Source organism: Chrysochloris asiatica, unplaced genomic scaffold, assembly GCF_000296735.1.
Source record: "Chrysochloris asiatica unplaced genomic scaffold, ChrAsi1.0 scaffold00026, whole genome shotgun sequence".
Taxonomy (NCBI): domain Eukaryota; kingdom Metazoa; phylum Chordata; class Mammalia; order Afrosoricida; family Chrysochloridae; genus Chrysochloris; species Chrysochloris asiatica.
In genome coordinates this window covers 8,147,309-8,159,645 of record NW_006408544.1, presented here as the reverse complement: position 1 = coordinate 8,159,645, position 12,337 = coordinate 8,147,309, and the positions used below count along the sequence as shown (strand labels likewise).

Below are 12,337 nucleotides of genomic sequence, written 5' to 3'. Positions count from 1 at the left end.
AGATCTTTGCACATTTTGTTGTAATATTTGGCTTTATCTTCTCGAGCTGATCTTTGAAATTTTCTGTTCAGCTCTTGGACCTCCTCGTTTCTTCCCTTTGCTTTAGCATCTCTACGCTGGAAAGCAAGTTTCAGTGTCTCTTCTCACATCCCTTTTTACCTTTTCATTCTTTCTTGTCTTCTCAATAACTTTTTGCTTTCTTCCTATATGATGTTCTTGATGTCATCCCACAACTCTTCTGGTCTTTGGTCTTTAGTGTTTAATGTATCAAATCTGTTTCTTCAGATGATCTCTAAATTCAGGTGGGATATATTCAAGTTCATATTTTGGCTCTCGTGGAGTGGTTTTCATTTTCTTCAGCTTCAGTTTGAATTTGCATATGAGTAATTGATGGTCTCTTCTACAGTCAGCCCCTGGCCTTGTTTTCACTGATGATATGGAACTTTTCCATCTTCTCTTTCCACAGATGTAGTCAATTTGACTTCTGTGTTTTCCATCTGGTGAGGTCCATGTGTATAGTCGTCTGTTATGCTGTCTAAAGAAGATATTTGAAATGAACAAATCATTGGTTTTGCAGAATTCTATCATGCGTTCTCCAGCATCATTTCTATCACAAAGGCCATATTTTCCAAATACTGATCCTTCCTCTTTGCTCCCAACCTTTGCATTCCAGTCACCAGTAATGATCAATACATCTTGATTGCATGTGTGATCAATTTCAGATTGAAGAAGTTGATAGAATTATTTTATTGCATCCTCACTGGCTTTAGTGGTTGGTGCATAAATTTGAATAATAGTGGTATTAACTGGGCTTCCCTGTAGGCGCATGGATGTTATCCTATCACAGATAGCGTTGTACCTCCTGACTTGTTCTTTTTGACGATGAATGCAACACAATTCCTCTTCAATTTGTCATTCCCTGCATAGTAAACCATGTGGTTGTCAGATTCAAAATGGCCAATAGCAGTCCATTTCAGCTCACTAATGCCTAAGATATCGATGTTTATGCGTTTCATTTCAATTTTGACAATTTCCAATTTTCCAAGATTCATACTTCATACTTTCCATGTCCCGATTTTCAGTGGATGTTTACAGCAGTTTCTCTTCATTTTGAGTTATGCCCCATCACCAAATGAAGGTTCTGCCGGCCTTTCTCCCACGAGCTTTACTCCATTCGCGTCATCGCGGTCAGCTCTACTTTGAGGAGGCAGCTCTTCCCAAGTCGAATTTTGAGTGCCTTCCAACCTGAGGGGCTCATTTTCTGGCACTATATCTTACAGTGTTTTCCTGCTATTCATAAGGTTTTCAGTGACTAAAGATTCGGAAGTAGTTTGTCACTCTTCCTAGTCTATCTTTGTCTGGGAGCTTATCTGAAACCTGTCCACCATGGGTGATCCTGCTGGTTATTTAAAATACCGGTGGCATAGCTTTCAGAATCATAGTAACTCACAAGCCACCACAGTATGACAAACTGACCTTCACAAGGTATTTTTAGTTTAAGAGTGTGTGAGGAAAGATAGAGTCCCCACTGAATAATTTTCATCTTGTCTAGATGGGTCTGGTAAAAAGAGATGGGGATAAGATTCTTATGATTCAATAGTGAGCAATTGTTATGACTAATTATGACTGTCACAACTGTAAAGGTAAAATTTTTGTAACAAATACGGGGGGAGTAGTTAATCTTACAGTCCATAAACAGGTCCCTGGGACCATCAAGGGAGAAGAGCACAAGTGGAATCCAGAGAAACAGCGACACCAGAGATGGAGGCAGAGATGGGGACATGGAGAGAGGGAGCAGCTGAGGACTCTAGGTTCATGGGAAGAGAGGGACTGAGAGCTGGTGGCCAGGAGGCAGACTTGCAGAATGTGCCCTTTGGTGGTGTAAATTATTATATATACCAGAATGTTTTTAAAAAAGCTAAAATGGATAAAGAGAAATATTGTTACCAGATGGTACATGGCAGGGATTATAATCATTGTAATGAAACAAGGTGTATGGTTTGTTGAATGTAAAACTGATAATCTGCCCTGTAAACTTTCACTCAATTCACAATAAAAACTTTAAAAAAGAAAAAAAAAAAATCTAATAAGGCACACCACTCCACCATAAGCCTCAGCCTAAAGGCACTTGGTTCTAGCTCTTTGTATCAGCAAACCTAGTGTTCCCAGTTAGTGCCTGGACGCATCCCACTGCCCACTGCTCTGTCTTGTGCTTTGGTTCCTGGTTCTGCTGTTTCGTCTCCTCTAGCACTCCTCCAGTGTTAATAGCTTTCAGTCCCTGGGTCGAAGAAGTTCATTGCAGGGATCTCATGGTCTATATAATGCACTCCATTCATGGCTCTTTCTTCTTGATGGTAGTGTTAATTCTGTTAACATCCACAGCCTAATCATATCATCCTATCAGTATCTTCTCCCATCTACTTCTTACCCAGAACAATCAGGAAAAGACTCGTTTAGTGGGAATTACAAAGGTAAGACTGTAAGAGACATTAAATAATTCACTGAACTGCACCTATGCTAACCTCAATTCCTGTTTCAGAATCAGCACTTCTTGAAGGATACCAGTGGAAGCAACCAGATCACTCCATCCCCTTCAGTTGTATCAGAACGTGACAATAAAACCCACAGTGAGAATTTGAAACAGGTACTTTTTATCTCTGGCTTAATTAACTTCCTTTGAGCTATGAGGCAGCCTGAGTAGTTTAGGCTCAGTGTTAGGGTGGTTCAGCAGGCATCACATGCATTTAGTTGCCTGTATGAGATCTGAATTGAGAGGAATGTGTGTTAAGTTGTTAAGTGCCATCAAGTCGGTTCCTTAGAGGTGCTGTATAGGGTTTCCAAGGAGCAGTTGGTGACTTTGAACCGCTAACCTTACAGTTCAAACCAGCCTTGTGATTGAGTACTTATCCTACAGTGCCACACCAGGACTCGGTGTTCGTATCTTTGTTGTTGTTAAGTACAGTGAAGTTGGTTCCAACTCATCGTGACCCTGTACAGGGTTTCCGAGGCTGTAAATCTTTACGGGAGCAGAAAACCTCATCTTTCTCCCATGGAATGGCTGGTAGTTTCAAACTGCCGACCTTGAGGTTAGCAGGCCGCTTCGTAACCATTATGCTACAGAGCTCCTTGTTCGTATCTTAGGGATACAAAATACTGTCCTGTCTCTTCTTTGGCACTCTGCCTGTTTTGTTTTGTTTTTTCTTGCATGTCTGTCAGTGAAGTAAATTCCTTTTTACATCTTGAAAGACTTAGAATAGCCTGATAATCCTGAAAGGGTGAAAAACAGCAGTCTAGGCAAGTTAAAGATGGATGGATAGCAGATTAATTCAGAGTGATGGCATAGTAAAGTCTAAGCATATTATAAAACATATCCTTGAAAATCAGGAACACTGAAAGCAGAACGGAGTAGGTAGAAGGATACCAGGTTCAGAATCACATTAACGAAGGAAAATAAAATCTTCACTAAGAAAAATTTCTGTCCCTGAGTTTAATGCCCTTTAAAACCTATACTCATAATTTCTTTTTAAGTAGCAATCAGTATTAGAGTATGTCAATAAAAATAATTGGATCTTGTACTAAATAATGCACTACTTGTTATGGTTTTGTTACATGAGCCAATTCAGTAATTGGTATTGTTCCTAAGGTAGTTTTGTTCTGACAAATTAGGTTAATGGCCTTTTCAGTTAATAACCCAGCAAGCTTTCCCGCCAGCAGGTGAGGTAAACATTGGCAAATCAATTCACAAGCTCTCTGTTTCCAGGGACCAGAGAGTGAATCATGTAGGTAGTCCTCTTCTCTCTTTCCTCCTTCTGTCTGAGGTTAAGTAGTTCCAGAGGGAGTAAACTGGGAACAACTACGAGTGGGAGGGACAAAGCAGAGGCAGAGCAATTGATGACCAACCAGGAAGAGGAGTTTACTTCAATGAACTTGATATACTAATGGCCTGCTTGCATAGTATAACATCTTTAGCTGGATTCCTCAACTTGATTTATTTTCACTCCAGGATATCCTGTACCTTCACAACTCTTTAGAGGAGGTAAACAGTGCCCTAGTGGGGTACCAGAGGCAGAATGACCTTAAACTCGAGGGGATGAATGAGACAGTCAGTAATCTTACCAACAGAGTCAACCTAATAGAAAGCGATCTGGTTGCTATGAGCAAGGTAGAAAAGAGAGTGAACCTGTCCATCAGCATGGTAAGCCTTTTCAGATCTTTTCTGGCATGTTCTGTATTGCAGTGTGTTTTGTCTGTACATAGGGGACATTCCACAACCTTTTGAAAAGGAGTTATCTTCTGGCATAATTAAGAGGATATGCATTTGTGTTGTGTTTAATCCTTGTCTCCTTTAATCCTTATACTAGCTCTTTGATGTGAGTGGCATAGACAGTGCTAGTCCTGATTTGGAAAAAGAGATGTGGAGAGGTTAAGTCGCTTACCAAGGCCTCACCACAAGTTGTTGGCAGAGATGACAAGCCTCCTATCGTGTTATCAGTGACCTATCTGGTAGGAAAGCTCTAGCACATATTTCCAAGTGATGTCCTCTTGATCTTTTCATTGTTAGATTATGATGGGTGGGAACAGTGACAATTGACCATATCTAAAGAATCTTTTGTCATTCTCATATGCCTGAACTTGGCTTTTATATTTACCCTACTATTATCTGCAAATTAGGGGAATCTTTTTGCATACAGTGTCAGGAAAGCTATGTAAAACACATCAGGTCAGACCAGCTCTTTCCTGCCAGTGAGGGCTTGCAGGAACCTAAGAGGTTATTGAATCCAACGCTTGATTATACCTATAAGAAAACTGAATGGTCTACTAAGTCCTGATGCTGGTAGGCAGTCTGGCTTACTAGCTTTCATATGACCAATGCAATGTGGGTTGGTGCTTGGTTTTTCATGTTTTCATGTATGTTGTGCTGTGTTCCAGGTGGATTCGATTTTAATATCTGCAGGCTCCACCTTTGAACATACAGCAAGGACACAGACATGTATAAAGAAATAGAAACCAAATACAGGAAATTGTACTAGAAATTCAAGTAACCGCCAAAACTGGAAGCAAGCCCACAAATAAAGTTGAATTCTGGAACTTAGAAAGTAACGTTTGAACTGGCTCTGCCGCAGTAGAGCTTTGGCAAGTTGCCTCGACTCCCTTGGCTTTGAAGGGAAGAGTAGGAAGACCTGTTCCCCCTCCTGCTTTACAGTGATGTCTAATTTACTACAAAGCTGTGAAGATTAAAGGAGCTTGATTTTAAAAAGACCTTTTGAACTCAAAGAAGCTAAATAGGGGTTAGGAATTTGGAATGATTTGATGAATATTATGCCTTGAAGGTTTTCAAGGCCTTATTATGAAAATTTACCACCTCCACACTCCCCTAGCTGCCCCTGCCTCTTTTATTTTTCTTGAGCAAAGAAAATTGGTAATAGTATCCATCTGTCCTACTATTTCTTCTAATAGCATACCCAGCATGGCTCTGGGTAAGAGTTTTTGCCCTTTTTACTTCAAAGTTTTCGTGTTTGTGACTGAAACAGTTAGAAGCACCAGTTTCAGCTTTGCATCTTTGTGTTCATTCTCCCTCTCTCCTTTTGTTCTCTCACTACTCTGGTATTTCTATTAAAAATGTTCTGAGAACCTTTAAGTTTGATGAGTTTGTTTTCAAAGTGCTGAATGTTAAAGCTTTAATATTTGCCTTTAACCTTCTCTTCTTGTTCTCCTGACTTACTTTAAGATGGATGATAGAGTAGCCACTCTGAAAAGAGAGTCTTTGGATCAAGTGATCAACAGAACAGATTCACCAAAAACCCAAAGCATTAAGGTAAATAACAGGAGGCTTAAAGGAGCTCTGGTAGCGTAGTGGTTACGACTCGGGCTGTGAACCTTAAGGTCAGCGGTTCGAAACTACCAGCTGCTCCGCGGGAGAAAGATGAGGCTTTCTACTTCCGTAAAGATTTACACCCTCGGAAACCCTGTTCAGGGTCGCTATGGGTCAGAACCGACTCAACGGCACTTAACAACAACAACCAGAAAAACAAACCTGTTGCCATCAAGTCAATTCCAACTCATAGCAACCCTATAGGAAAGAGTAAAACTAACTGCCTCATGAGAGTTCCTAGGCTTTAATCTTTAACTGAGGACTCCTGGTGTGGCCTGTAGGATCCACACTGGACTACAAACCACAAGGTCGGAAGTTCAGACCTACCAGCTGCTCCTCAGAAACCCTATATATACTGGGTTGCTATGAGTCAGAATCCACTCGATGACACTTAACAGTAACAACAAATCTTTGCTGAAGCAGACACATCTTTCTCCCAGGGAGTGGCTGGTGCATTCAAACTGCTAACCTTAAGCACTGTTCCACTAGCGCCCCTTACAGGAGACTTACTTACCCTGAAGCAAACATAAACATTTTAGTTGCTGAAGCAGTTGGTCTCATTTATTGAAACTCTAAGACAAGGTAATTAGGAAATTAGATTGTTGATAGTTGTAAGATGGACCATGGAGTAGACTCCAACTCCTAGTAAAACTGTCCCATAGGGTTTCCTAGGCTAAAATCTTTATGGGAACACATCACCATAAAAGTGTATAAAGCACTTTTCTAGTAGCTGGGGTGGCCACAATGAGCAGGACAGACACGTGACCCCTATTCTTATGGTGCCCAAGTCTGTCAGTAAGAAAATCATTAACACATACTTGAACAGGTAATTTAATCTCAAGTATAAGTGCTACAAAGGAACAGTATAAAGGATGAGGGCATTACTAGAGATCAGAAAGGCTTCCCTAAGGAGATGGCTTTTAAGCTAAGATAGTAAGTTTTCTGTGCCGATGATGGGGAACAGAAGCATAGATCATCTAAAAATGATGGCTAACCTAAGATTGTGTCTCATTTTTAGATTGCAATGGCAATATATTCATAGTCCATTAAAACTTCACCTAGTTCCCTCCACCTTGAACCTTCTTTAACTTTCCCAGATAAACCAAGCAATCTTATATAATATGTTTTGCTAATTCAGGAAGGAAAGTTTGATTATAATGTACTTTGTGATTAGAATGTTATTTAATATTATAAGCCCTGGGCTAAAATTAAAAAATCAGAAAAATTGTGACTGAGTAGCTAACATATCTTGTCAGGTACACATTGCATTTGAGAAGTTCAGAGAATGAGATTCAAAGGAAATTAACTTGGATTGGAACGTAGTACAGACCACTTTTGATGTAACATGTTCTATCTTTATTCTTGTTCCTTAATAGTTTTATATTATCTAGATAAAATCATATACATTATAAATTTAACTCTTCATCAGCTAGATTTTGTTGAATTTTCTGGCTGCAGCAGCAAATATTTTATCTTAAATAAACTTCAACTAGAAAATAAGAAAAAAAGTTCCAGAGCCATATATATATATATGTTTAGCACAAAAAGTAACACGTGAATATTACTGGAAAGTAGTAATTTCAGCAACAGTTCAAATTTTAACAGTAAATATCAGAATAAAACATATTTGTGCCTAAATTTCTTGGCTCTACTTATAACCCTTTGTGTTTTTAACAGTCATCTCAATGTAATTAGTTTCTTTGTCCTACCTCATCTAAGCATCCTAACTAGCTACAATTTCTCTTTATCTTTATTTACTCAGACATTTAATATCTGAATCACCTATATCATATTTGTCACCTTGCCTGCTTTCATTCCATGTTTCCATATTTTAGCTCCCTAAATAAACTGGGTACTCCCTAAGTAAACTAAGTAAACTGACCACCACTTGTCTGACAGTTTGTCATACTGTGGTGGCTTGTATGTTGCTGTGATTCTGGAAGCTATGCCATGAATATTTTAAATATCATCAGGGTCACCCACTGTGGACAGGTTTCAGCTGAGCTTCCAAACAAAGACAGACTAGGAAGAAGGAGATATTTAGTCACTGAAAATCTTATGACTAGCAGTGGAACACTGTCAGCACCAGATTATTTAATATTGAAACACTATGAAGAGCACCAAAATGTTGTCAGATACAGTGCCAGAAGATGATCACCTCAAGTTAGAAGACACTAAAAATTCGACTGGGAAAAAGCTACCTCCCACAAAGTAGAGCTGACCATGATGACGTGAATGGAGTAAAGCCCTCAGGACCTTCATTTGCTGATGGGGCACAACTCAGAATTAAGAGAAACAGTTGTAAAAATCTGTTAATAATCAGAACATGGAATGTACAAAGTGTAAATCTAGGGAAATTGGAAATTATCAAAAATGAAATGGAATGTATAAGCATCGATATCTTAGGCATTCGTGAGCTGAAATGGACTGGTATTGGCCATTTTAAACCTGACAGTCACATGGTTTACTATCATGGGAATAACATATTAAAAAGGCATGGCATCACATTCATCATCAAAAAAGAGCATACCAAGATCAGTCATGAAGTGCAAAGCTGTCTGTGATAGGATAATATCCATATGCCTACAAGGAAGACCAGTTAATACCACTATTTTTCAAATTTACATAAAAACCACTAAAGCCAGTGATGATGAGATTCAAGAATTCTACCAACTTCTTCAGTCTGAAATTGATCAAACATATAATCAAGATGTATTGATCATTACTGGCAATTAGAATGCAAAGGTTGGAAACGAAGAAGGTTCAGTAGTTAGAAACCATGGCCTTGGTGATAGAAACGATGCTGGAAATTGCGTGATAGAATTATGCAAACCAATTACTTCCTCATTGCATATAACGTTTTCAAACAACATAAAAGATGACTGTAATGTTCTCCCATGTAAACTATCACATAATTCACAATAAAACATTTAAAATAAAAATTAAAAAATGACTATATGCATGGACCTCAACAGATGGAATGCACAGAAATCAAATTGATTACATCTGTGGAAAGAGACGGTGGAAAAGCTCCATATGATCAGCGATAACAAGGCCAGGGGCAGACTGTGGAACAGACCATCAATTGCTCATATGCAAATTCAGGCTAAAGCTGAAGAAAATGAAAACAATTCCACAAGAGCCAAATATGACCTTGAATATCTCCCATGAATTTAGAGATCATCTGTAGAACAAATTTGATTCACTAGACAATAAAGACCAAAGACCAGAAGAATTGTGGGATGACATCAAGAATATCATATAGGAAGAAAGAACAAGGTCATTGAGAAGACAAGAAAGAAGGGACAGACCAAAATGGATGTCAGAAGAAACTGAATCTTGCTCTCCAGCATAGAGATGCTAAAGCAAATGGAAGAAGAGAGGAGGTTCAAGAGTGGAACAGAAAATTTCAAAGAGCAGCTTGATAAGATAATGTCAAATATTATAATGAAGTGTGCAAAGACCTGGAGTTAGAAAAACAAAAGAGAAAAGCATCCATAATATTTCTCAAATTAGGGAACTGAGGGAAAAATTCAAACTTCAAATTGCGGTATTTTGAAGGGTTCTATAGGCAAAATACTGAATGACGCAGAAAGCATCAAAAGATAGAATACACAGAGTCGCTGTACCAAAAAGAAATTGTCCAACCATTTCAAGAAGTAGCATATGATCTAGAGCCAGTGATCTGAAGGAAGATGTACAGGGTGCATTGAAGACATTGACAAAGAATAAGGCACCAGGAACAGATTAAATACAAATTGAAATCTTTCAGCAAACTGATGCGGCACTGGAGGCACTCACTTATCTATGCCAAGAAATTTGGAAGACAACTACCTGGCCAACTGACTGGAAGAGAGCTGTATTTATTTGTACATATTCCAAAGAGAGGTGACCCAACAGAATGTGAAAATCTTGGACTGTATCATTGATATCACATGCAAGTAAAGTTTTCCTAAAGATAATACAATAATGGCTGCAATCATACATTGACAGAAAACTTCCAGAGGTTCAAGCCAGATTCAAAAGAGGATATGGAACAAGGGATATCATTGCTAATATCAGATGAGTATTGGCTGAAAGCAGAAAATACCAAAAAGAAAGTATGAGTATTCCGGAACACTTAATTATGCTCATGAAGAACCTGTACATAGACCAAGGGACATTTATTTCAACAGAAACAGGGAACAACGAGTGGTTTAAATTAGCAAAGATGTGCACCAAGGTTGTATTCTTTCACCATTCTTATTCAATCTGTATGCAGAACAAATAATCTGAGAAGCTAGATTATATAAAGAAAACATAACATCAGGATTGGAGGAAGACTCTTTAACAGCCTACCATATGTAAATGATCAATCTTGCTGAAAGCAAAGAGGACTTAAAATACTAATGAAGATCAAAGACAACAGCATTTGGTATGGGTTATATCTCAATGTTAAAAAAAAAAAAAAATAGTCCTCACAACTGGACCAATAAACAACATCCATGTAAATGGAGAAAAGGTTGACATTATCAAAGACTTCATTTTGCTTGGAATAACCATCAACACTCATGAAAGCAGCAGACAAGAAATCAAACAATGTATTGCATTGGGCAAATCTGCTGCACAAGACCTCTTTAAAGTGTTGAGGAACAAAGATGTCAGTTTGAGGACTAAGCTGTGCCTGAGCCAAGCCATGGTATTTTCAATAATCTCATATGCTTGTGAAAGCTGAATAATGAATAAGGAAGACCATAGACGAATTGATGCATTTAAGTTTCTGTACTGGAGGAGAATATTGAAAGTACCATGAACTGCCAAAAGAACCAACAGATCTGTGTTGAAAGAAGTGCAGCCAGAGTAGAGTGTTCCTTGGAAACCAGAATGGCTAGACTTCATCTCTAATACTTTGGACATACTGTTAGGAGGGACCAGTCACTGGAGAAGACATCATGTTGGTAAAGTGGAGGGTCGGGAAAAAGAGGAAGACCCCCAGCAAGATGGATTTGCACAGTGGCAGCAGCAGTGGGCTCAGGCATAGCAACGATTATGAGGTTGGCCCAGTACTAGACAGTGTTTGATTCTGTTGTGCATAGAGTCACTACAAGTTTGTACTGACTTGATGGCACCTAACGACAAGTAAACTGAAGCTCTGATGTGGCGCTGCGAGTTAATGAACTGGAATGCAAGTTTGTTTGCACCGCTACATCCGTGGTCAGTGGTTCAACCTAACCAGCCATTCCTTGGAAACCCTATACAGGGTTGCTATGAGTCTGAACCTACTCAGGGGCACTTAACAAGTAACTGGAGTCCTGGTGTGGCAACCTGTAGGGTAGCACTAGACAAAATTGGTTAGAACCACAAGGTTGGCAGTTCAAATCCATCAGCTGTTCTTTGGAAACCCAGCGTTATTGTTGTTAAGTGCCGAGTCGATTCTGAGTCTTAGTGACCCTGTATATGGTTTCTGAGGAACCGCTGGTAGGTTTGAGCTGCCTATTTTGTTCACAGTCTGGTGGTGATCCTACAGCACCACATCAGGAGTCCACAGTGTTGCTGTGAGTTCCATTGGTCAGAATTGACTCAATGGCACATAACAAGTAAACTAACGGCAATATACTGTATAGTAACATTGTTCTTAGCTGCCGAGTCAATTCTGACTCATAATTACTCGGTATAGGGTTTCTGAGGAGCAGCTAGTGAATTTGAACCACCAGCCTTGCAATTTAAGCCAACCTTGTGGTCCAAAGCATTATCCCACAGTGCCATACCAGGACTCCACAGAAATAAAGATAGGAGAGAATAAATATATGCACATTGAATAACAGATGTCATTCAAAAGATAGGATTAGGACCTTTCCCACTAGCTTAAGCAGTTATAGTGGCTTCATACAAACCAGACTTCTTTTTATAATTAAATATTTTTATGTGCTTCCCTAAATTCACCTGGGAATCGAGCAGACTGTGAGGGGAAAAGCAAAAACAAAAAGGTATAAGCAAATAAGGTTTTGAATTAGAAATATTGCAGCTCCTTCTTTATTCTTTACAGTTTCTGCCACCAGTTGAATCATCGCCATGGGAGTTTTTTGTTAATTGTTTTTCTATTGCTTTTTTTTTTTTTTTTTTAAAGTTTATTGCCATAAAGTGATCTTGTGACAAGGAAAAATAGGATATTGGGGAAAGTTGAATGAAATAGCTCCTAGAAAATAATATCCTACTCATTTAGGAAATGGGTGTTACGTACCTGAGCAAGGGTACATTTCCTCTGCTGCTGACACACGCATACCTTCCTCTATTAGCTAAATGTTCACAGTGAATCAGATCATCTGTGGCATAATGTTCCCTTAATAGTCTAGCCTCAGATCCAGCTAGGCCCTCATCAACACTGAGTACCAAGGGTATCTCTAGTGTTTTCGTTTCTTTCAGTCATTGACTTTATAGAAAACTTACTGAGGTTCAAGCAATACATGCTAAATAGGCTCTGGGAAG

General features: G+C 39.0%; 1 protein-coding gene across 1 annotated transcript in view; it reads left to right on the top strand.

Annotated features, from left to right (window-relative positions):
- Positions 1 to 12,337, top strand: part of EFCAB14 (EF-hand calcium binding domain 14) — a 59,270-nt gene that overhangs the window by 40,986 nt on the left and 5,947 nt on the right. The window contains exons 6-8 of the mRNA XM_006839725.1: positions 2,540 to 2,644; positions 4,004 to 4,195; positions 5,729 to 5,815. Of these exons, the coding sequence (XP_006839788.1) occupies positions 2,540 to 2,644; positions 4,004 to 4,195; positions 5,729 to 5,815 (384 nt within the window). The remainder of the gene's footprint in view (positions 1 to 2,539; positions 2,645 to 4,003; positions 4,196 to 5,728; positions 5,816 to 12,337) is intronic.